Genomic DNA, 21,175 nt, shown 5'->3' on the forward strand with positions numbered 1-21,175 from the left:
TGCTCTACCCCGGGAATGCATTATTCGAATGTGTACGATATGATCAGAGCCTATTCAGGACACAAAGCCATGAGAGCTACACCACTGGAACCTGAGGTTTTCGAATATGGGATACGTGTACTTATGGCAGGATTACCAGACCTCGCAGACAAAGTCAGAAGAACCCCAGACGAATTTTTATTCAGGCCGAGAATACCAATGCATGAAGAGGAGGGACAAATATTTCCCTTGATGATATATGCTGTAGCAGTGCGAAGTAGAATAGCATTAGTTGAAGGCTACGATGATGAAGGCAGACAATGGTGTGCGATTATCGCCACGTCCAGAATACTTTGACGACATGGCCCAGGTGCCTGTCTCAGTATGGACCACAGGACCATATGACGTAGGCCTCCTTAAGGGGGTGGGAGAAGTGAAAATTAAACTGAAACCAGGAGCAATTTGACCAAAAGCGCGACAATATCCCATGTCCAGAGAGGCGGATGAAGGGATAGCAAAGACTATTTCCGCCATGATGGAACAGGGCATCCTCGTGACGTCAGAGTCACCCTGTAACACAGTGATCTATCCTGTCAAGAAATCAAAAGGAGGGTTGTGGCGTTTAATTCAAGATTTAAGAGCATTAAACGATATTGTTGAAGCCGAGTTCCCTCTAGTCCCAAATCCTTCCACGATTTTATGTAATATACCCATTGAGGCAAAATATTTCACGGTGATTGACTTGAAAAATGCTTTTTTCTCAATCCCGTTGCACCGTGATTCACAAGGTCTGACGTCGTTCACATTCAGACAAATGCGTCTGAAAAGCACAAGTTTGCAACAGGGGTACTGTGAGTCCCCGTCCATCTTTAAAAGAGTCCTCCAGATGGACCTGAGCAATATTGCAGTAGAAAGCGTTGTCTTGCAATATGTGGATTACATTCTGATCTGCAGCATGACAGAAGAACGATGCAGGCGCAATTCAGTTCAGCTACTGACTATACTGGCTGAGAAGGGTTATAAGGTTGACAAGGAAAAACTGTGATATTGTCAACAGGAGGGGCTGTACATAGGCCAGTTGATTTTGCATGAAGGAAAAAAGGTAACCCCAGAAAGGGCTGAAGCTATTATGAACACGTCAAAGCCACTCGCGGTAAAGCAAATGGAGAGCTTTTTAGGTCTGTGCAATTATGTTAGAGCATGGGTCTTTGATTACAGCTCGTATACCAAGCCCTTGCTCCAGGCCCTAAAGAAGGCCCAGGCGACAAAGGAAATGATTGAATGGACTGAGACAATGGAAAAAGGGTTTACTGAACTCAAGAGAGCGATGTGTACGGCTCCAGTCCTCGGGATTCCTAATTATGCAGAAGAATTCTACCTGTTTTCACACACGAATGGCAGCTTTATGACGGCAATGCTCGCCCAAAAAACCTTGTTAGGGTACAAGCCCCTGGTGTATTACAGTGGGAATCTGGACCCAGTAATGAGAGGCCAATTCCCATGCGAACAAAGCTTAGCTGCCGCAGCGTTCGCCATAGAGAAAGCGACAACCATTGTAATGGAATGCTCCATGACTTTAACTGAAGGGTACGCTGACAGCTCAAAGAGCTTCTGCCTACGAGGTGATTATATCTAACCCATCGATCAAAATAGTTCGATGTAAAACAGTAAACCCAACTACATTCATAGCCGAGCCAGTCACTTAAGGAGAACCGACACATGACTGTGCAAACTATGATGAATTCTATGATGAAATCCCAAGGATAAAAGAAAACACCCTAGCAGGAGGAGAGATCGTTTTCATTGACGGTTCTTCAAGAATCAACCAAGAAGACGGGCAAAGATATTCAGGCGTTGCCGTGATGAAACACATAGCAAACAGAGAATTTCAAGTACTCGTCAGTGCACAAATACCATCTAATTTTTCAGCACAGGCTACAGAGTTATTGACATTGATACTCGTCATTGAGAATCATGCAGACCAGGAAATAACAGTGTACAGTGACTCCGCCTATGTGACAACCACAGTGCACGCAGGCCTAGCGTGCTGGAAAAGGAGGGGCTAGCCCAGAGCGGACGGCATGCCAGTGCAGCATGCAGCCTTATTGGACAGGCTGATTAAGGCACTACAGCTCCCAGTGGGCATAGCAGTCATGAAATGCGCCGCCCATACTCACAGGACAGATTTTGTGTTGCACGGAAATCACGCAGCAGAGACGGAAGCCAAGTGTATGGCCGCCAAAAGTGAGACGATCATGGAAGTAGAAGTGGCGTACACCCATGAACGAATGATGGTAGCACGAACCACACCCGAAGCCTATAGTAACATGGGGCAGACACAATTGATGGAGCTTCAAAGGGAGGCACCACAAGATGAAAAGAACCTTGAGGGTGTTCTTTAAACCTCTCTGATGGATTGTGGTGGCAAGACAGCACTGGTAAACCAGCCAGGCCTGTAGCCCTACTGAAAATAGCAATGGAGCAATTACATTACCCATTACATATGTCGAAAGAGAATCTAGCTGCAATGCTCGCGGAAGACTGGTTCATACCAAATTTAGCAGAGCATGTTGCATTCTTTATGGTGAACTGCATAATCTGCCAGCAATTCACCGCTGGGCACACATTAAAAGTAGTGAGAGGAGTCCTCCCCCAGCCAAATGGCCCTTTTCAGCACTTACATATCGACTACGTCGACATGGTCCAAGTGTGTAACGGGTACAGGTACTTAATTGTATTGGTCTGTCCATTCTCTAGATGGATAGAAGCAGGTCCCTGTACACACCCAGACTCAGCCTGTGCAGCCAAATTCCTGGTGAGGGAAGTGTTCCCTAGATGCGGGGTGTGCAAGGTGATGAGATCAGACAACGGGGCTCATTTTGTTAACTCAGTCTTTGAACAGATCAGCTTGCTGTTTGGTATAAAGCACAAGTTCTCGTTGGCGTATCATCCGGAAGGTAATGGTATTTGTGAGAGGCTCAAAGGCTTGTTAAAGGAAAGGATAGCCAAGTTGAAGCTTACTCTAAAGAGGGGATGGTTGCACTGCCTTCCACTGGCATTGTATGCTCTTCGGAACCAACCAGGCTCCAACCATCATCTTACACCGCACGAGTCACGGGAAGGAGAATGAATACCCCTCTCACCCTAAGAGATAGAGCTAGATGTGATGCCGAGCCAACCAAAGAGGTCCTGGGAACCGAATTGTCAAAATACTTGAACTGTATGACATCAAGCCTTACTGTCATTTCAGGCCAACTACAGCGATGACGAAAAGGATGCAGCGCAGCACAAGACACAGTAGGAGGCATTGACGCAGACACAGCTCAAGGTCTACATGTACCTCTCATCTTCCCTGGAGACGCCGTGTTGGTAAAAAACTAGACGAGGAAAAGGTGGAACGAGCCAAGATTCAAAGGTCCTTTCATCGTAGAAGACTGCACTCCATCAGCAGTCAAATTGCAGGGCAGGAGAGCATGGATTTTTCTCAATGACATTAAGCCCTATATCGGAGAAGGCCCCCACCACGAGGAAACTACAGACAAAGGGGAAGAACCTCAGCACATGCAGACGAGATCCATGACGAGGAAGAAGGACGCATGAGCAGAAAAGCCAAGACAAAGAACCCGTTTGCAAGTTATGGCTTAAACTGAACAGTTCCTCTAAGCAAAAAAGGGGATAAGGACATAACAGACACTCATCTAAGCCACACCACGTTTGATTACTCAGGCTTGTAAAAAAATCACACTGAAGCGTCGAAGAAAACAAGACTCAAATAGACTGTGATTAAAGACTTTCGCCTAAACGCTAAACACAGCATCCCGACTCATCAAAGAGCAGAACATCACCTCACAGTAGCAATGGTGTCACCAAGCAGAAATATCGCAAAGGATGTGTTGTCCTGTTTTCAGTTAGTGCTAGAGACATATCCGTCCCTTGTAGGGAGAGTCACCAGTATCTCAGACTTTATTCAAGATTCTGCCAACAAGAAAGTAATTTGGCAACTGTTAACTGTCATTGCAGAAGCCTACATTCAGTTGCCTGAATACAGTGGTAAGGACACAAATGCTTCCACCACAGGCAATTATAGATGAACTCGTCAATACACACTTCTTCCGCATACTAGAAGAGTGCCCAGCTATTGTCGGAAGAACCACTGACACACTCACATTTATCAGAGATCCAGCGAACACTGAACATTTGAACCAGCTATCGGTCAAACTGAACTACATAGTAGCAATCCATGCTGCAGGAAAGTGCAGAGACTGTTCACGTCAAGGGAAGGGCCAGTGATCCAGAACCCATCAAGCAGGACAAATGTCTCTGTCACCCGAGGACAGCCGGCTGGCACACAACGTCCTGTTTTGCCTAGTAACTAACTTTCTGGAAATGGTGGGGAGACCTGCCGAAGTTGATGTCATTACCTTCTTCAGAGATCCAGCTAACGTCGCACAGATGGGAACACTCCTCCACAGTATCATGCTGCAAGTGGAGCTGTCCAACTTTCAGAGAGACTACATGAGGAGATTCCAGTGAAACCGTCGGCCGTTGGACAGATCCGGGAGACAGAGTCAAAGCACTTCATCTTTCCGCCATGGGACAGATCGTGGAAGCAGAGACGAGGACTTCACCGTTTTATTTTTTCTTATTTTTTTACCTTAATTTTGAATGATTGCTGGTTTCCTATTTTTACATTGAAAAGATTCCATCATGTCTTCAGGAATGAAGCAGATTCGGGGGGTGGACTGGGATCTCACCTATTTTGAATATGCACAATGAATGTGACTCTCCAAAGGTGTTAGTCTAATCTTTTCCATTGTCTAGCAAGGGAACTGTATTCATATCCAGAGACAATCAGCACCCACAAGAGGGGGGACACTTACGAAGCACCAGACACTTTAAGACACTAACTTTCAAGAACCAACAATGGAGTGAACGAAAAGAGTAGAACAATAATATTTTCCTATAATCAAAATGGGGGCCCAGAACAGTAACCTGGTCATCCCACCAGCAGGGGGGGGGCCCGGCTTCCGTGGAAGGAAATGCTGCCACCTGTCTTACCGCACGCTCATATGTATATGCATGGTGATTATCATTGTCTTTTTGTCATTAACAATCAGAACTGCCTTCTTTATTGGTACACAAAGTGGTCCAATTGCAGTACACCCACATGATAATGTACGTACAATTCCCACTCAAGCACCTAGACCCTATATAGTTATTCCAGTCCTGAGAAAATCCGATGGTAAGGTAAAGGATCTGAAATTGAATGTAATCAGCAGTGACACACACACATTTGAGTTAACAAATGAAGAGAAGAGCTGGAGACAGGGTCAGTACGGAATGAATGAAAACATAGCACTGACCACTACACGCACCCACACACTAAATGCGCATGAACTAGGGCAAGTGTCAATGGCTACGGAACCTCAAGCAAAGGCAGCGGAGAGCACAAGACAGCCTGCCGAACAATCAGCCTCAGAAAACAATGAGAGAAACCGAGAAGAACCAAGAGAAACGTCAACTAAAGGAGACGTAACAAGAGCCCTTAAAAAGACAGAAGCAGCTGTAGGAGAATTCACTGCAAGGACACAAATGCTGCAAGATCATTTATTCCCGTTCATAGCTAAAGCTAAGAAGCTACATGAGGAACTGGAAACCAAACCTGCAGAGACTGTACTGACAATCACACAAGTTGCAATACAAGGAGCAAGTACCAGGCCCATGATGCAGCCATACACGGGGCAGGTGACAAGCTGGTGACTAATAAAGACACTTGCAGAGGGCAGGAAAAGGATGAAAGCAGAGAATTAGGGAATTGCAAAAACTCCAACTACCACATCGATGCAGAGAAGGAAACATGCTCCATCGACCAGAATGCCTGAGAATCCCCCAGCAAGGAAAAGTCACACAGACACGTTTAGAGACGTAGTTATAGCAAACTACAGGAAGACACTAAGAATCAAAAGAAGCCCACATGAAGACAACAATGAATTGAACGATTACCTGGACAGAACAGCGCATCGGGGGAACAATATTTGGTACCAGCACATGAAAGAAGTTGGAAGACGAAATTCGAAAGAAGAATGCTTCGTGTGTGCACTTCTACCGTACAGCATGGGATAATCCAAGATCTTCGTGGCTGTAGAAATTGATGTCCCGACAGCACACTGTTTGTCACACATTGCAATGTGCAACACCAGAGGACAATTTATGGGAAAAGATGCCTCACTGATATGGGCAACTGAAACAGCATATCCCGATGAAGATTATTATGTCCAGGACATTAAGACAAGAAACAGAGCTCTTACCAGGAATCACGTGATCAGGTTTGAAAAGCCAGGAGTAAAAGGAGCAGGAACAAGATGGGAAATTAACCCGAGACTGAACATCCAAGGAAAAACTCCAGAAGAAGCCCAAATTTGGAAGAATAGAGGCCAAATACAGATTTGGGAAACAGTGCTTTCACCAAACGGATGGGAAGAAGGAGTAGTGATATGCCGAGCATGCATGGTCCTTGGAGCCTGCAAAGAAGCAGTAGAAAACTCACAAAAACTGTGCAAATCTCTATGGCCAAAGTTGGTAAAGTTACTAACCTGGGTCGAAGATAGAGGGGGACCATTGCAGATAGTGCCACTGGAAAGCCCAAAATTTGTGCTTCTGGAACAATGGCACGTCGAAGATGGGAGAGAATCAGAACTGCGGACGCATCTTCGAAGCTCCAGGAATCACTCACAGAACTGCAGTAATTATGGATTATTACTGGGCGTGTGGATCCAAAGCATACATAAGGCTGCCGAGAAATTGGGGAGGCATATGCACAATAGTGAATGGCCACGTCCCTGCACTTGTGATCCCGAAGAGTGACCTGAACATTGGCAGCTTTCCAAAAGCAGATGCCCACCTGAGGAAAAGGAGATCCGCAGAACTAGTATCCCGAATGAAGAGAGAAAACTACTTTTCGGCCAAATCGGAAGAGGCATTGCATGCAATCCCGTATGAACACAGGCTCTTCAGCCGCACCTCATCAGTATTCATAACGATCCTCATGCCATGGATCCAAGTTGGAGTAAATACTAAATGGTTGCAGATAACCAGATGGGAGTTATTGCAGACCATCAACGCTACCATAAAAGGATTCAATGCTATTAAGGAAGAACTAAGAGCAATCCGACTGATGTCCCTCCAGAACAGATATGTACTTGACATGATCACAGCGATGGATGGAGATGTTTGCACAAAAAACTGGAGAATCATGTTGCACATTTATACCTTCGCATGACAAAGAAAATGGAACCTTAACAGAAGCCATAGGTACGCTGACAAACCTACAGAACCAGATGATCAATGAAATTGACGAAGTTGATGATGACAGCTGGTTTGGAACACTATTTTCATGGGTCTCACAATGGATGGCAGACATATTCAAGTTTCTGGGAGCCTTGCTATTTATGATACTACTAGGATTTTGTATTATCAAGATAATCATCACACAATGCCAGAAAAGTGCGAAGAAAGCCATTGGGATGAAGATCATGATCGATGTCAAACCAGGATGGAAGCCCAGAGACCTGACTGATGAAGAAATAAGAAACTTTATGAAGGCCAGCGAATTTGCATCAGAAGGAACAAAATTTGTGTATCCCAGAAGATGTGGACATTATGAAGGAAAATCGATCTATTGTAGCCCAAGTGGTCAGTGTCAGCTTATGACCTGGAACAAAGGCGAACATGTAAAAACAGCAGAAAACCTGAAAGGAGTGATAAAAATATAGACTCCAAAGAAACACACGTTTACACCTTCATGTACAACCCTGGATGCAGAAGAGCCAAGTAAGAGTGACGTAAAGGAAGAAGAAGAAGTGGTTGATAAACCGACCAGAGGGGGGTGTGTAGAGGAGGTCCCAAATACGGCCTGCACTCCAGCCACCCAGTTTGAAATGCCAGAAGCATACTCGCCAACATATGTGACGTGTAAGGAGCAAATAACCCAACAGAGAGCCATAGTAGGGCTCTGTCCAGTGCCCATCAGAAGGACTTGATACCTATTGAAGCACCAATAACCAGACAAGCATGGGCCGCACAATACCCATTGAGACAACCGTACCAGCAGCTGACGCGAAATGAAGACTATTTACAAACTGTCCCAGAAGAGACCCAAAGGGCTCTCTTTGGAGGCGAATGCTGACGTCACAATGGTCCGGACTGACTCACAGATGAAAGAAACGCCAATCAAAAGGCGATAACCAAATACGAAATGTTCAGAATAAGGATGTAATGGACATAAAAGAAGAAACAATGCTGAACTATGAAGAAACGTAACCATTTAAGCAGGATGGAAATATCTAACTGGCTAAATGTCTGTAAATAGGCCTGGAACGCAAGAAGCTAAGGAAACGATACTGCTTGCAATGCTTAGTAGAAGGATAGAGCGGCAAGCGCCAACTATATATCTACCTCAAGCAGCACATTATACAAGGGAGACTCCATTTTACAAAAGCAGAACTAAGCCTATGATGATAGGGGACGAATAGGCCAGGATTCACAAAAGAGCTCAAAGTCAGACGGAAGAGCGGAATCGAAACTCAGCAAGAAGCAGCTCATGGCTCGGAATTCGAGGTCAACTCCAGGAAGGGAGGAGAGCAGCAAAGCTGAAGAATCGAAACTTAAGAGCATTGAAGCCTACCCCATGAAGGTCGAGATAAGGAGTCCCGGCAGGTGGCGAGGTCGAACAAAAGAATCAAATACACAAATTGAGGGAGAATGAAGCAGATTCATGGTGAACGGACACGTGATCAGCCAAGTGCAAAGAGGTACCAACGTCTGATGTCACCCAAACCAGAAGGTGCCATAACTTTTCCTGATAAGAAGCTACAGTTTCGAGGCTGACCTCAGCCAACTAATTGACACATAGCTCTAAAGTGCTGATTGATGGAAGGAAGGCAGGGTGAATCTTGGGGCACTCCGCATCTGGGTGTCTGTTCTGCATGCTGCTAATTAAAGTGGAGATTTATGCCTAGGGGTGTAACCCACCCAATCACAATGGACCAAATAATCTAGGGTCCTATAGCTAATAAAACCAATGAGATGTTGTACTTGTAGTGACATCTATCACAAGTGATTTAGAGGGATGGGCGTAGACCCCCACCCGATAAGAGTTATCCAATCCTCACACTCTGTTACCATATACAGATTTAGCATCTATACTTAAGTTACCTTTCTCGACCAATAGAATTGCATGTCAAACTTATGAGTTCTACACGTCAATGATGACGAGAATTTGCTATAAAAATTACTGTTTGCATGAAGAATTGGGAAGTTGAAGCGAGACAGGCGATCGCATCACTGTTGATTTCCATTTGTTTCCCCGTTTTCTGTACTTGTCATTAAACAGACTTCCCTTTGCCAAACCATTGACTTGTCCTTATTGATTGGTGTTGGAGTAAGAGAATCCTGCACCCCATCCTCCTCAAGGTGCAGCTATCTCGTTTTAAGGTGCTGGAGGGCGAGCTCTGAATCTCGTGGGCACGTTCAGAGGTTGCTCCGTCCTCCAGTACACTGGAGCTAAATAGGAGAGTCGACCAATGGTAAGAAGAATCCAAAGAAGAAGAAGAAGGATGTCTACAGTCACCTCCAGTGGCCGCCAAGGACTGCTGACTAACCGCTGATTCTCCAACCTCCTCTTCTGCTCAATAGGAAAGATCCAGACCGGACAACTTCCTCCCTTGGACTGGTGTGCCTAACCATTCTCGAGACTAACTGCATTTGAGCCATTCCTTGAAGAGCTGTGACCGTCCTGGGCTGCAATCTCCCAATACCTGGACCATTTTGCTGTGCATCGTCTCCGGAAGCGCGGTTTCGGCTGATACATTTTAAGTATCGTTCTGGGCCTGTCGTTTTCCCACTCTGAGAAGCCTCCTCCTATCACTGAACCGAATCCTGTGTCGAGTCCCAACAAGCCAATATCGTGAAGATCGTCTGCTGGGCGTCCCATCGCAAGTAGCTGACCGTCAGTTCCCGCCAAAGGTTCTTTATTCAACTTCCAGGCCAAGTTTCCGACCAGGAGCTGCTGTCACCTCACCTTGTGGACCCACTGGTGACATCGTTGTTCTTCATCAGAAAAGGTACTGTCCCACACCTTTCTTTGTTGATCTGTACTCCTCCTGAGCTTCTTGAGACACTTTGGAGTGGACAACCCAATAGTGTTCTCCTAGGCCTAAGGAAATCAGTCCTTTTGGGTTACAAACCATCAGGGAATCTATCTAACCTCCCTGAACCTTCTTTACACTGAACATTTTACCTACCTGCAAAATAGAAGACTCCTGCTAAACTTTTAACTTTGAAAGTGTCTGCCTTCCTTTGTTCCTCCGCCCATAGGTCCTGGTCACCCAGTGTCCCAACTGACTTTGAGGGTCTACCAGTTAATTGAGTAATGCTCAGCAAATACCTTACTATTTTATGTCAATAAGTATACTTACCTGAAATTCTAGTATAGTGTTGGTTCGCCTTACTGTTTATAATAAATAACCATATGTTTATAAAACTAAAGTGTGTAAGTGTATTCTTGACTATAAGTGTGCTCTGAGGTCTTTGTACTTACCAATAGCCCTTCTCCATCCTAGACTAAGCCTGGCTGCTCGACCATCGCTACCAAACCTTTTGGGCAGTTCAAGCCAAACCTAAGAGCTGGAGCCATGTACACCTAAGAGTGAGTCTTCTATATTCCTGCCACAGGTGAACATTAGTAAAACTCTCTAACAACATGGTATACGGCCATGCCCTCGACATATTTCAGGGGATACAGTGGCCCCTGGTCACTCTGGAATGGTACAAACTGTAACATAGTCAAACTATTCTTTGGCCCTGCGGTCCTTGAATGATGTACCTTGCACGGTCAAAGGCCATACACAGTGGGTCATTAGATTGTTCAGCGACACCCTGCCTCAAAGGTGCCATTGAGATTGACCAGAGATCATGTAAAGTGGGCCATTAAGGTGGTTTGATGACTACCAGTGAAGGTTCTATGGTCCTGCCCAGGTAAAGGGAGCCTCTTGGCATGGCCTGAGCATCTCTAGGCATCTCTGCCTTAATGCCATCAAGACAGAGATCCTCCTCATCGGCACACCTCCTAGCCCCACCTGTGAGGCTACGAACCTTGGGGTCATCTTTGACTCCACGCTTTCCTTCTCTGCCCACATCTCTGATGCCTCTAAAAAGTCAAACTTCCTACTGCACCTCCTCAGAGGTATTCTGCCTTTCCTATCCTTCCCCTAGAAGTTCACTCTCTCTTGAGCCCTGGTTCTCTCTAGGTTGGACTATTACAACAGCCTCTTTCTAAATCTACCTGCTTCTACTCTCCGCCCTTTGCAACCTATCCAGAATAGGACTGCAAGACTTGTCCTTGGCCTCAAGCCTTGGGATTGTATCTCTCCAGCCCTGAAATCTCTCCACTGGCTCCCAGTGGCTGCAAGGATAGAATTCAAGACCCTTTGCATTGTCCACAAGGCTTTCTGGGGCCTGGCCCAAAATACCTTCAGGTCTCCCTTCATAAATAGCTTCCCTCCCAAGCTCTTCGCTCCTCGACCTCTAACTCCCTCAGGGTCAGTCTTTTTTCCAAAAAACGAGCTGGGGGTAGATCTCTGTCTTCGACTGGGCCTCACTCTGGAACAGCCTCCCTGCCACTCTGAAACTTGAGGAGAACCATCTCCGGTTCCGGAAGCATCTCAAGACCTTCCCCTTTGCTTCTGCCTTCTCTCCTCCTCTCTGCTGCTGATCTGCTCTGTCTCGGCATTGTGCACCTGGTCACCCTCTGGATTTCAGGCCCAGGAACCTGTCTCACCTTGCCATCCACCTGCAGTGCCTCCTGGCAATCCCTTGCACTGGGGTCTGTATCTGCAACACTACAGTCCCCCCACCCCCCTGTTTTCTGCACGTATCAGACATACCATGGCTGTTGCCTTAAACCTAGCACTTGCCACTTGCTGGCTGCACTACCACTGTTTGTTGCTTTTATTATTTATTTATGTATGTTTTATTTATTATTTGTATTGCTTTTGCTCAGCACTTTCCACCTCTCCCCCTCCCATGCACTTTCCCCTTTCCCTCTCCCATGCACCTGCGTGTTCTCAATGTCACTGGGCCTAGTAAGATCGTTGTTTTTGTTCTCCCCTGTTCCCCTCCCTTGCCTCGTCGTGCTCTGGAACCCTTGTGTACGAGCGTGATGCAAATAAAATATCAATATCAATGAACAGTGGGGATTTGTTGATGCAGTGTTGTCCTGGGTGCTGCTGAGAGCCATGCCACAGGCAATGTGCCCAAAAGGACAAGCCCAGACACTTAACTCCTAGGTCAGAGGTGCTACTGCTATAATGGGGTCTAACGTTTCAATATAATACATATTTTTAGATTTGATTTGCAGAGTTGTTCACAACTTACCATTGAGCAGTGTCTGGCAGATGGCATCAGACATGCTCCATAGAGCAGGAAAGATGAAGAACACTGCAAACTCCTCAGGGTCAGGTTTCCACAGCAAAAGGGCAATGATAGAGGATACACTTGTGGCTGCCGCTGTGTGGAGAGAATAACAGTCACAGCACAAAAAGGATTAGTGCCAGATGAGAAGCATCACAGATAATGTGTTTATTATTTTTGTATGGAGCTCGTGAAATCTGTCCTCTGCTTCAGGGCTCTTTTCATCTAAAAGGAAAGTGAGGCTCAAGAGAAAAGTAGGATAGCAAACATACATTAGGCCGAGATTAGCTAAGGTGCTCATCATACACTTGCATGCATGTTCAGAGGAAAAGCCTGCATTGAAGGTGAAATGTTTAAGGGAATCCCATCCAGGCCAGTGACTAGAAAATGGTAAATGTTTTTTCTGCTATGTTGGTTCGGTTCTAAATAATTAAACCTGCCCTAGAAAAAAGGCACTGGCAAAGCCAATGTGACTGATTTAATCAGTGGTGGAAATGGAAAAAATGTGGTGGGGGATCCCACAACACAAGGGCTGGGGTGGGGGAGGAGTTTGGGAGAGGGGGCGTGGTCTAGAGGGGAGGGGCTCGTAGTGGACATCCAGCAATGCTGGAATACATACATTTTTTTTTAAAACACCCGCGACGACAGCATTGCTTTTTACTGCCGGTTTTGGCACTGGTGTGTAATGCATTACCATTGCCAATGTATCACACACCAGTGCCAAAGCCTCAGTAAAAGGCAATGCTACCATCGCGTGGGCTTTTTTATTTTTTCTTCTTTTTTTTGACTAGTCCAGCGCGGTTCATGGTCTTGGGCGGCTGACTCTGACCGGATCCCGAGATCCGGCTCCATATCTGGTGCCGGATCTCGGATGCACCGAGAGCCGGCCCAATGACCAGCACTGGATTTAATAAATGAAGAGGGTAATACCCCTGCAGTATACATATGTTTTCCTGCTTAAGAGTTTTTTTTTTTTAACTCTGCTCGTGTTTTCACAATGTGTTCAAAGCAGCATTGAATCTGTATTTATCAGTGTTTTCCGACTTTTCCCCCAAAAATGTAAAAATGTAAAACAACCGTGTTTTATCAATAATGCATAATAAAAACATGAAAATAGATCAGTCGATAAAAACAGAATATATAAAGCAAATCAGCAGCATCTAACATTGATACCAAAAACAACAATTAATAAAACGCCTAACATGCAATCTGTGGTTTAGCATAAATATATCATAGTGGACCCATTAACATCATAACATATTCTAGACCTTTCTAAAACCATTTAGAATTTGAAATATCATATGTGAAAAACCACAGGGTGTTTCACGACCTAGGATGCCTGGATCCTGTACTCAGGTGCCCAGGGAGGCTTTTGTATCCTGGCCCTGGGGGTGGATGAGCGAGGGAGGATCACGTCGGTAGGGCGTCCTCTGAGAGTGGGCGTGAAGTAACTGATAGTGAGACATGGTATCCCCCTTTTCCCCCAACCCATCTTGCCCCTATCCCTGCTTATTTTATGGGAAACTACAACTCCCATATTTCCTCCCCACTTCAGATTGACAACACTACTGAGCTGAGGAAGATGAGACATGAGACAAGGAAGATTACCTCTACTGACTTGCAATGGCTCTGTCCCTCTAATGAGATCAAGCAGGTAATCCGAATTACACACAGCTGCCACTTGTTACCACTCCCTGCCAGGATAAAAGGTGCTGTGCACAGGCACACTCTGAGGAAGGCTGGGTACGAGAAGTGAAGAGGGGAGGTGGAAATCCACCCATGCCTCCCACCCCACCAGGCACACGAACGGGAAGACAAACCGAAGGAAATGTTCGTACCATTCAGGACCGACCCCCACTGCTCCTCTGATCGACAAATACGAGGCAAGGTACCCACTCCGCCAAACCTACAGTCCAGGGCAAGCACAGACACTACCTAGAGTGGATGAGGAGTCTCTGGATGCTGCTAAGGACCCTTCAATTGACAGCCTCGGTTAAAGCGCCAAGAAGACATGCTCAATGTCGTTAGAGACATCATGACATAGCAGCGTTAGATATCAAGCACATGTGCCATCCGCACAGCGGGACATAATCCCGCACCCAAATACACGAAGAACACAAATGCGTCAGTTCTATGGGCCTCATTACGACTTTGGAGGCAGCCATGCCCTTAGTAAGGGCATGGCTGCCGCCAAAACCGTGTCCGGGTTCCCTGAATGGGGATTTACTGGGTCATTCCGAGTTTGGAGGGCCCGTTAATTCCTCCTTCAGGGAACCCGGGCCCGGACCTTCCCCATTCCCATTTGAGCCCCCATAGGGCTCAATGGGAATGGGTGCGGGAGCTAACAATGGGCCGGCCCGTTGTTAGCTCCCTGGTCCCCTCGCGGGACCCGCGAGGAACATCTGGTAAAACCAGACATCCACATCGGGTCCCGCGAGGGAACCTCGTAATATTGCGGAATGCGTTTAACGGCGCCGCCACCATTAGCGGCACCGTTAAACGCATTCCGCAATTGTTGTAATGAGGCCCTATGAGTTAGAAGACAGAAACATGTTCATACTGCCATTGCTTTATTATTTTGTCATTAGCTTGACTGCAGCAGTGCAGAAACCGCAAGAAGCTTGCAGATGCTTGCATGCAAATAACCCTATTGAACTGCAGGAGCACTTGAAAGACCTGACAGCACCATAACTGACTAATCTATGAATAGTATAGAATAGCACAATGTCGAAGCCATGCTATGGCTTGGAGAAATTACAGTAGGCCACAGTAGCCTCAGTGCAGGCTGAGCTGAGCTGAATTCAGAGCGAAAAGAAGAGCAAGCTGTGTGGGACAAGGACCTGCTGCCAAGGTCGCCACGAAGCAAGCAACATTCCTTTTCCTGAACTGCAGTAACACCAGCGCAGAGAAAATGTGAATAAGTCTCCTTAAATTCAGACTAATTCAGAACTGCATAGATCAGAAACATGGCCACTGAACACGTGGTCCAGCAGAGCTAATAGTGAGCCAAACTAGCAGCTTGGAAAGAAGGACAGTCTCACAAGCATACAATACCTTGCAACTAAGTTGTTACAGAGAAGCCGAGTATTGCATGATGAGACTGAGCACTCGCACAGGCATTGGTGGTTCACACATGTTATAATGCAGACACATAGTTGTGGGTACATTTTGAGCTGAGAACCGACTTGGGTCCCGATGGGCAAGAACCAATCAATAGACCCAAACACTGCAACATTTTAGAAGTAACATTTTTTGGGGATGAGCCAGACTAGCCATCTGACATGGGAGGACCAGTAACCTAGCTGCTATAGGGACCTCCATAGGTGGACTACCACCCAACGCCCAATCACAGGATGTTTTAGGTTTCCTGGAGAAGGGCCCAGATTGTGATGTCAGTGTGATGCAACGGAGTTACAAAACTGGCCTGCGAGACAGAATTCGCTGTGATGTACCTGGATTTTCCTCTGTGTATTGATCCCTGTTGGTTTTGGCTGTAATAAAGCACAGTTTGAACTTGCTATCTGTCTGGGCCTGCGTTCTTTTTGGGAAAGGGAAGGAGTTAGGCCTTCCATGAGTTCTGGGTTCGCGAACTCGTAGTAGCCCTCCTGCCTGGGTGTTTCATCCTATCAGCAGGAACAGCTCTTTCAGAGCTGATGTGAATCAGGCTATGGATTGTGAAGGCCAAGGGACTGATCGGCGGCTGGGGAGAATAAGAGAGACCCAAGTGAGAATTCCACACTTTTGGGAAGCTGTAAGCGTTCCATGACCGAAACCGAGTGAACGAAAAGGAGAAACCTTCAAAGTGCTTCCAGGTGGCCTGCTACCCTCCTGGGTGAATGACGCAGTTGGGGGGGAGCAGAGGAGGCGTTGGTAACGGCCTTCACTGCTACATGAAAGATGTTGTCGATAGAAGCCCAATTAACACGACCAGTGAGTTATCGAAGGCTTCAAAAGCCTAGTTTGTATTAAGAGCAAAAGAGGCACGTAACAAGAGTTGAAGGTTGCGCATCTGCTGATAAAACGCGTAATGAAGAGGACAATGATTTAATGGTGAGAAAAGTATACAAAGTAAGAAAGTGGTTCTGCGAAGCGGAATGGCACATTCTAAAGTCACTGTGAAATATTGTGAGTTATGGAAAGCGGGAAACGAAGGCAAGAAAGTAACCGCGATCCCGACCGAGAGTTGATTAAGTGGAAAGCAATCATATGAACGTTGAAAGATGCCAAGAGGGAAAAAGGGCAAAATTAAAGAGATTAAGAAAGTACAAATACCTAGGAGCATTGGTGTATTGAGGTGATGAAGGAACGTGCTGAAGGGAATCCCCACAAAGAGAAAGACATGCTCAAACCCGGCAGAGGGAACCCTCTGTTGAACTGTGATAAAGTGAAAAGTTGAATGTGAAAAGAGAAAAGCAGGCTCAAGCCCAGCAGAGGGAAGCCTGTGATGAATAGTGGCAAAGTGAAAGTCAAGAGTAGAACTGTGTATTTTTGGTAAGGCGGACAACACAAAGTATTGATAAGACTGTCAAAAGCTTAAAACCCAAGCCTGAACTGTTGAACTGTACCAACAAGCCAGAGTGTGCAAGACTGATAGAACTGTGCCATCCACCTATCCATTTTAAGAAACTCTTGAGACCCCGTGCTTCTGAACGTGGATAAGGGTGTTGTTACCTAAGCCATTCTGACATTTCTTTTAAGACACTATTTTTCCTTTTTGTATTCCCTTTACACATTTGTCATTTGAGAAGGAGGGCAAGGTTAGGTTTTTTAGTATAGGCCTTTTTATTTTGATTACACTGACTTGGACTCGTTTGTTGTTTGTTTAATGGTCAAAACTACTCCCATTTTAGAATTTGGGCCAGATAGGAATTTCTCCAACTGCAGTAAACTACTCAATAAAGGTTTTCAAAATGTGCATTTATTGTGTTTGCTTCTATTGTTGATACCATGCCTTCCTTACACATATAATCAAATAACTATCCTATGTGTTCCCTATATGGTATTACACAGAAATTGTTAGGTTTGCTCAGGCGTGGCTGTAATGCTCAGTAGTGTTTTATGTTACAGTCCAAACATGATACAGGAAAAAATTCGCCAGGCTGCAACTGCCAGAATAAAGAAAGCACCACATTTGATCTGTCTAATAGTTAGTAATAGGCGGTTTTAAATTCAAGAACCCTCGATTGTACACCTCCCTTAATTTACCACAGTTTGTTAGATGTCTGGAGGTTTCAATTTCCTGTTCACATAGTCTACAGAGTCGTTGCGCATATTCCTTTTTTGTCAAAGCTCCGACTCTTGATAGTTTAGGAAGCAGCTCCAATCTTTGTAATAATATAAATGTATCAGATATAAGCAGGGTGTATCCTTAGCGAACTGCTGAGAGAGAGCTATACAACTGTTAGGCTCTAAAGCATCTAAAACTGGAAATGCTTAACTCTTTGTCCCATATAGAGGCACACTCGTTTAATGTATCTATATTTCTTTTCATTTTCAGTGATGCTTCTAGTATCTGAGTAACTAAAACCTATATTATCAAAAAAGGTTCTTACATCGTTTAACCATTCGGCTAAGGGGTATCCTCCTTCAGCATAGTTTAAAAATTGTGAAACAAGGATCCTGGGGAAATATATTTGCTTAGAATTCTTAGATAGAAAATTGCTGCATGTATGACATGCTGTCGCAGCATAGTGATAGGAAAATACAGTTATCTGAAACAGAATTTTATTTTTGCAAAACAAAATATTGCTTTTAATTTCTCATTTGGCACTAGTATCAAATTTCTTATAGGCTCACTTTTTTATTAACTCTTATAGGCTCACTTTTTTTTTATTAACTAAATAAAGCCCACACATGGGCTCCACTGCATATTTAAGGAAGGCTGGACACCAGGAAATGTTTTTCTGCATTGTTACAATGACTGTACAAAGAATCAACTGTTGAGGTCAGCCTTTCCATGCAGGCTGTGTAAAAGTATAAAAAGCTGTGCAAAGCACCAGGTGAGCAGTATAGTGGAATGAAGTTCTGGGTGATGGTTAGGCACAAGACTTTGTTAGGATGGCTGGAAAAGGTGCACGTGAATTTTTGCTACAGTGAAAGTTGAAGGCCTGAAGCAACGAAAGGCAAAATAAAAACATCAGAGGCAGCTTTTCCTACAGATAAGTTGAGATGTGAGTCTGATTAATTAGTGCACACCACATCTAACCCTCTAGGTTCTGAAAGCCAGACCCATCAGCTATGCCAATGATTATATGTTCTTCTCTAGAAGGATGCCTTTCCATATAATGCCAATGAAAAACATCTCTTTGTTGAAACAAAAATAACTTTTAGTTAGACAAAGCATATATACCCTATCTAAATAATATGCTTCCTAAACACAGGTGGGCATTAAACAGGCACGTGTGAAGCGGTGTGGAAAGCGGTCTGCAGCGGGAATTGCTGCCTGTTGGCTGAGGAGTGAGTCTGTTTACTGTTCCCATTGTAAGTGAGGCGGAGCCCTACAGTGGAGCAGTGAATCTTATAAAACACTCCAGTATGCGCATAGCGCCGCGGTAAGCAGTCTTCAGTGGGAATTGCTGTCTGTTGGCTGAGAAGGAATGACTCTGTTTACTGTGCACATTGGAAAGTGAGGCAGACTCCTACAGTGGAGCAGTGAATCTTATAAAACACTCCAGTACGTGCATAGCGCCGCGTGGAAAGTGGTCCGTAGCGTTGCACGGCGAGAGCACGAGTAGCAGAAGGTAAGCCCCCATTGATTCCTGGTAAAGAACCTTGTAAAAACAAACACTATAACTTGCACAAAGCAAAACCATATGGGACATCCAATGATTATAGGCATGCAGAGAAAGACGACACTAGGCATGGAACTAAAGAAAGTCCAGCCCTGCCACAAGAACCCACGATCCCTGTCACTAAAGAGACTATGCATGAAATGAACGCAGCTGGCCATAAACTGCTTACTTTAAACCTGGTAGGAAAACAGCTGCAGGAAAAGATTTTATGACCGATAAACCATCTGAAGCACCGCCCCTGGTGGAAAACATCAGTATGACATCAGGCGCCTCCCCCGGTGAGATCGGTGATAATTCTTTACTCAATATTTGCTATAGGCTATGTGGTACAACCAGAATCAATCTAAATAAAAGTATCGCAAATGAAGTACCTGCGCATTCTGGACCAGAAAAAGTAAACGAAGCCTGCGAGACATGTGATATTCAAAGACTCTCTACTAGCCCGAGTTTGTTCCTATCCACCTTAAACTCTCCACCTAGTCCACATTCAGTCGCTATGACGTCTGCAATTGGGGCCGCGAAAATGATACAGATGAAGTACCACCGAGTATACATCACTCAAGAGGGGATCATTCCACTGAAATTGGTACACAAAATTGGTACACAATTAGCAAACGGTCGCCTCAATTTTGCAATACAAATCTTGTTAAACTATGTGACCGTATTAAAACTGAGAGGTAGAAACCTAGTGATAATAATAATAATTCTGCGTACCCAGTTAAAGTCCGGATCTCAAACTGAGAACTTTCAGGAGATGCAATATGGTGTGACACTAACCACAAATTTGTCTCCAATTGTTATTAATACTCAGAATGAAGTTGGAAGGCCCACAAGTCCCAATGTTCAGATGGGCTCTCCACTTACATACCCGACTCACAAACAGAGACGAAAGAATGAAAAATGACGCAAACTGAAAGAAAAACGACATGAGAAGTCCAAATCATCTGAAACAGAGATTGAAGACCAACAACAACCCCTAAATTCTACAATTGCGTTGGTATCTGTCCCTTGTGGAAAGACAAGAAAAACGAGGAAGAGAGAGAGTAGAAAAAAGAAATAACGCCAACAAAATGCAGGAACACTAATTAGCTGGATTATACAAGAAAGTAATGCCAGTAATGGTGACCCTCAAGTATCATCTTCTAAATAAGTTAACCAAAGTGGAGCTGTGCCTAATGAAATGCAATCTAACCCCTGAAGAAAAACACGAAGAAAACTTGTTCACTGTCTAATGACGTTAATAGGAATGAGATAGACAATGTCACTGACAAAATAGTGATAGTACGCCCCTTAGATATCCGTGTGGTGGTAATCAGTGAAAAAATGTATCTAAGATCCAAAAAACATATTGATCTCCATTGGTGAATCTATTTGCGAAAATTCCCTCCTTGCGCATCTTGAAATCATGTGATTTTGATTTTTTTAGAACCAACAAAAAGAGGGTTTGGTGCAATATTGCGCATTCATTGTGTCTTGCTGGCAACTGCAACCTTGATTCGGAGTCAACATGAATCGCTCAATTATCTAGGCTATGACTTAGACAAGGAGATAACAAGCACCTCACCAACTTCTTATTGTGAACAATGTAGCACCACTAATCAGTCAGAGAAAACTATCCCAAAGAAAATGACAGCTCCCAAGACGAAAGGCATTGATAACCAAATGGGGTAGCAATGGCTGAAGTGTCTAGTACAGAAAAAGGAGGGACTCCAAGAATGAGAATTCAAAGTGACCTCATGGAATAAAAGGGACATTTGCATTTTATAAAGAAAGGCCAATCCCTTATTGCATATCCAGTATTCACATTGCAAGAGACATGGTTAATTACTAACTTTTATATCGATAGTCACGTTATGCATCAGGTGAATGCAGAAAAGGGCCGCTCATATGACGAACTGATCATCGGCGTCAGAAATTAAATATAAGTCATCAATTGA

General features: G+C 44.8%; 1 protein-coding gene across 5 annotated transcripts in view; it reads right to left on the reverse strand.

The window, feature by feature from the left end:
• LOC138467666 (protein unc-93 homolog A-like) overlaps window positions 1-21,175 on the reverse strand; it is a 366,337-nt gene that overhangs the window by 21,378 nt on the left and 323,784 nt on the right. For all 5 annotated transcript variants that reach the window (XM_069607849.1, XM_069607847.1, XM_069607850.1 and 2 more), the window contains one exon: window positions 12,412-12,543. In XM_069607849.1, coding sequence (XP_069463950.1) covers window positions 12,412-12,543 — 132 coding nt within the window. The remainder of the gene's footprint in view (window positions 1-12,411; window positions 12,544-21,175) is intronic.

Source organism: Ambystoma mexicanum, chromosome 4q (assembly GCF_040938575.1).
Source record: "Ambystoma mexicanum isolate Mex_15411 chromosome 4q, UKY_AmexF1_1, whole genome shotgun sequence".
In the NCBI taxonomy this organism is placed as follows: Eukaryota; Metazoa; Chordata; class Amphibia; order Caudata; family Ambystomatidae; genus Ambystoma; species Ambystoma mexicanum.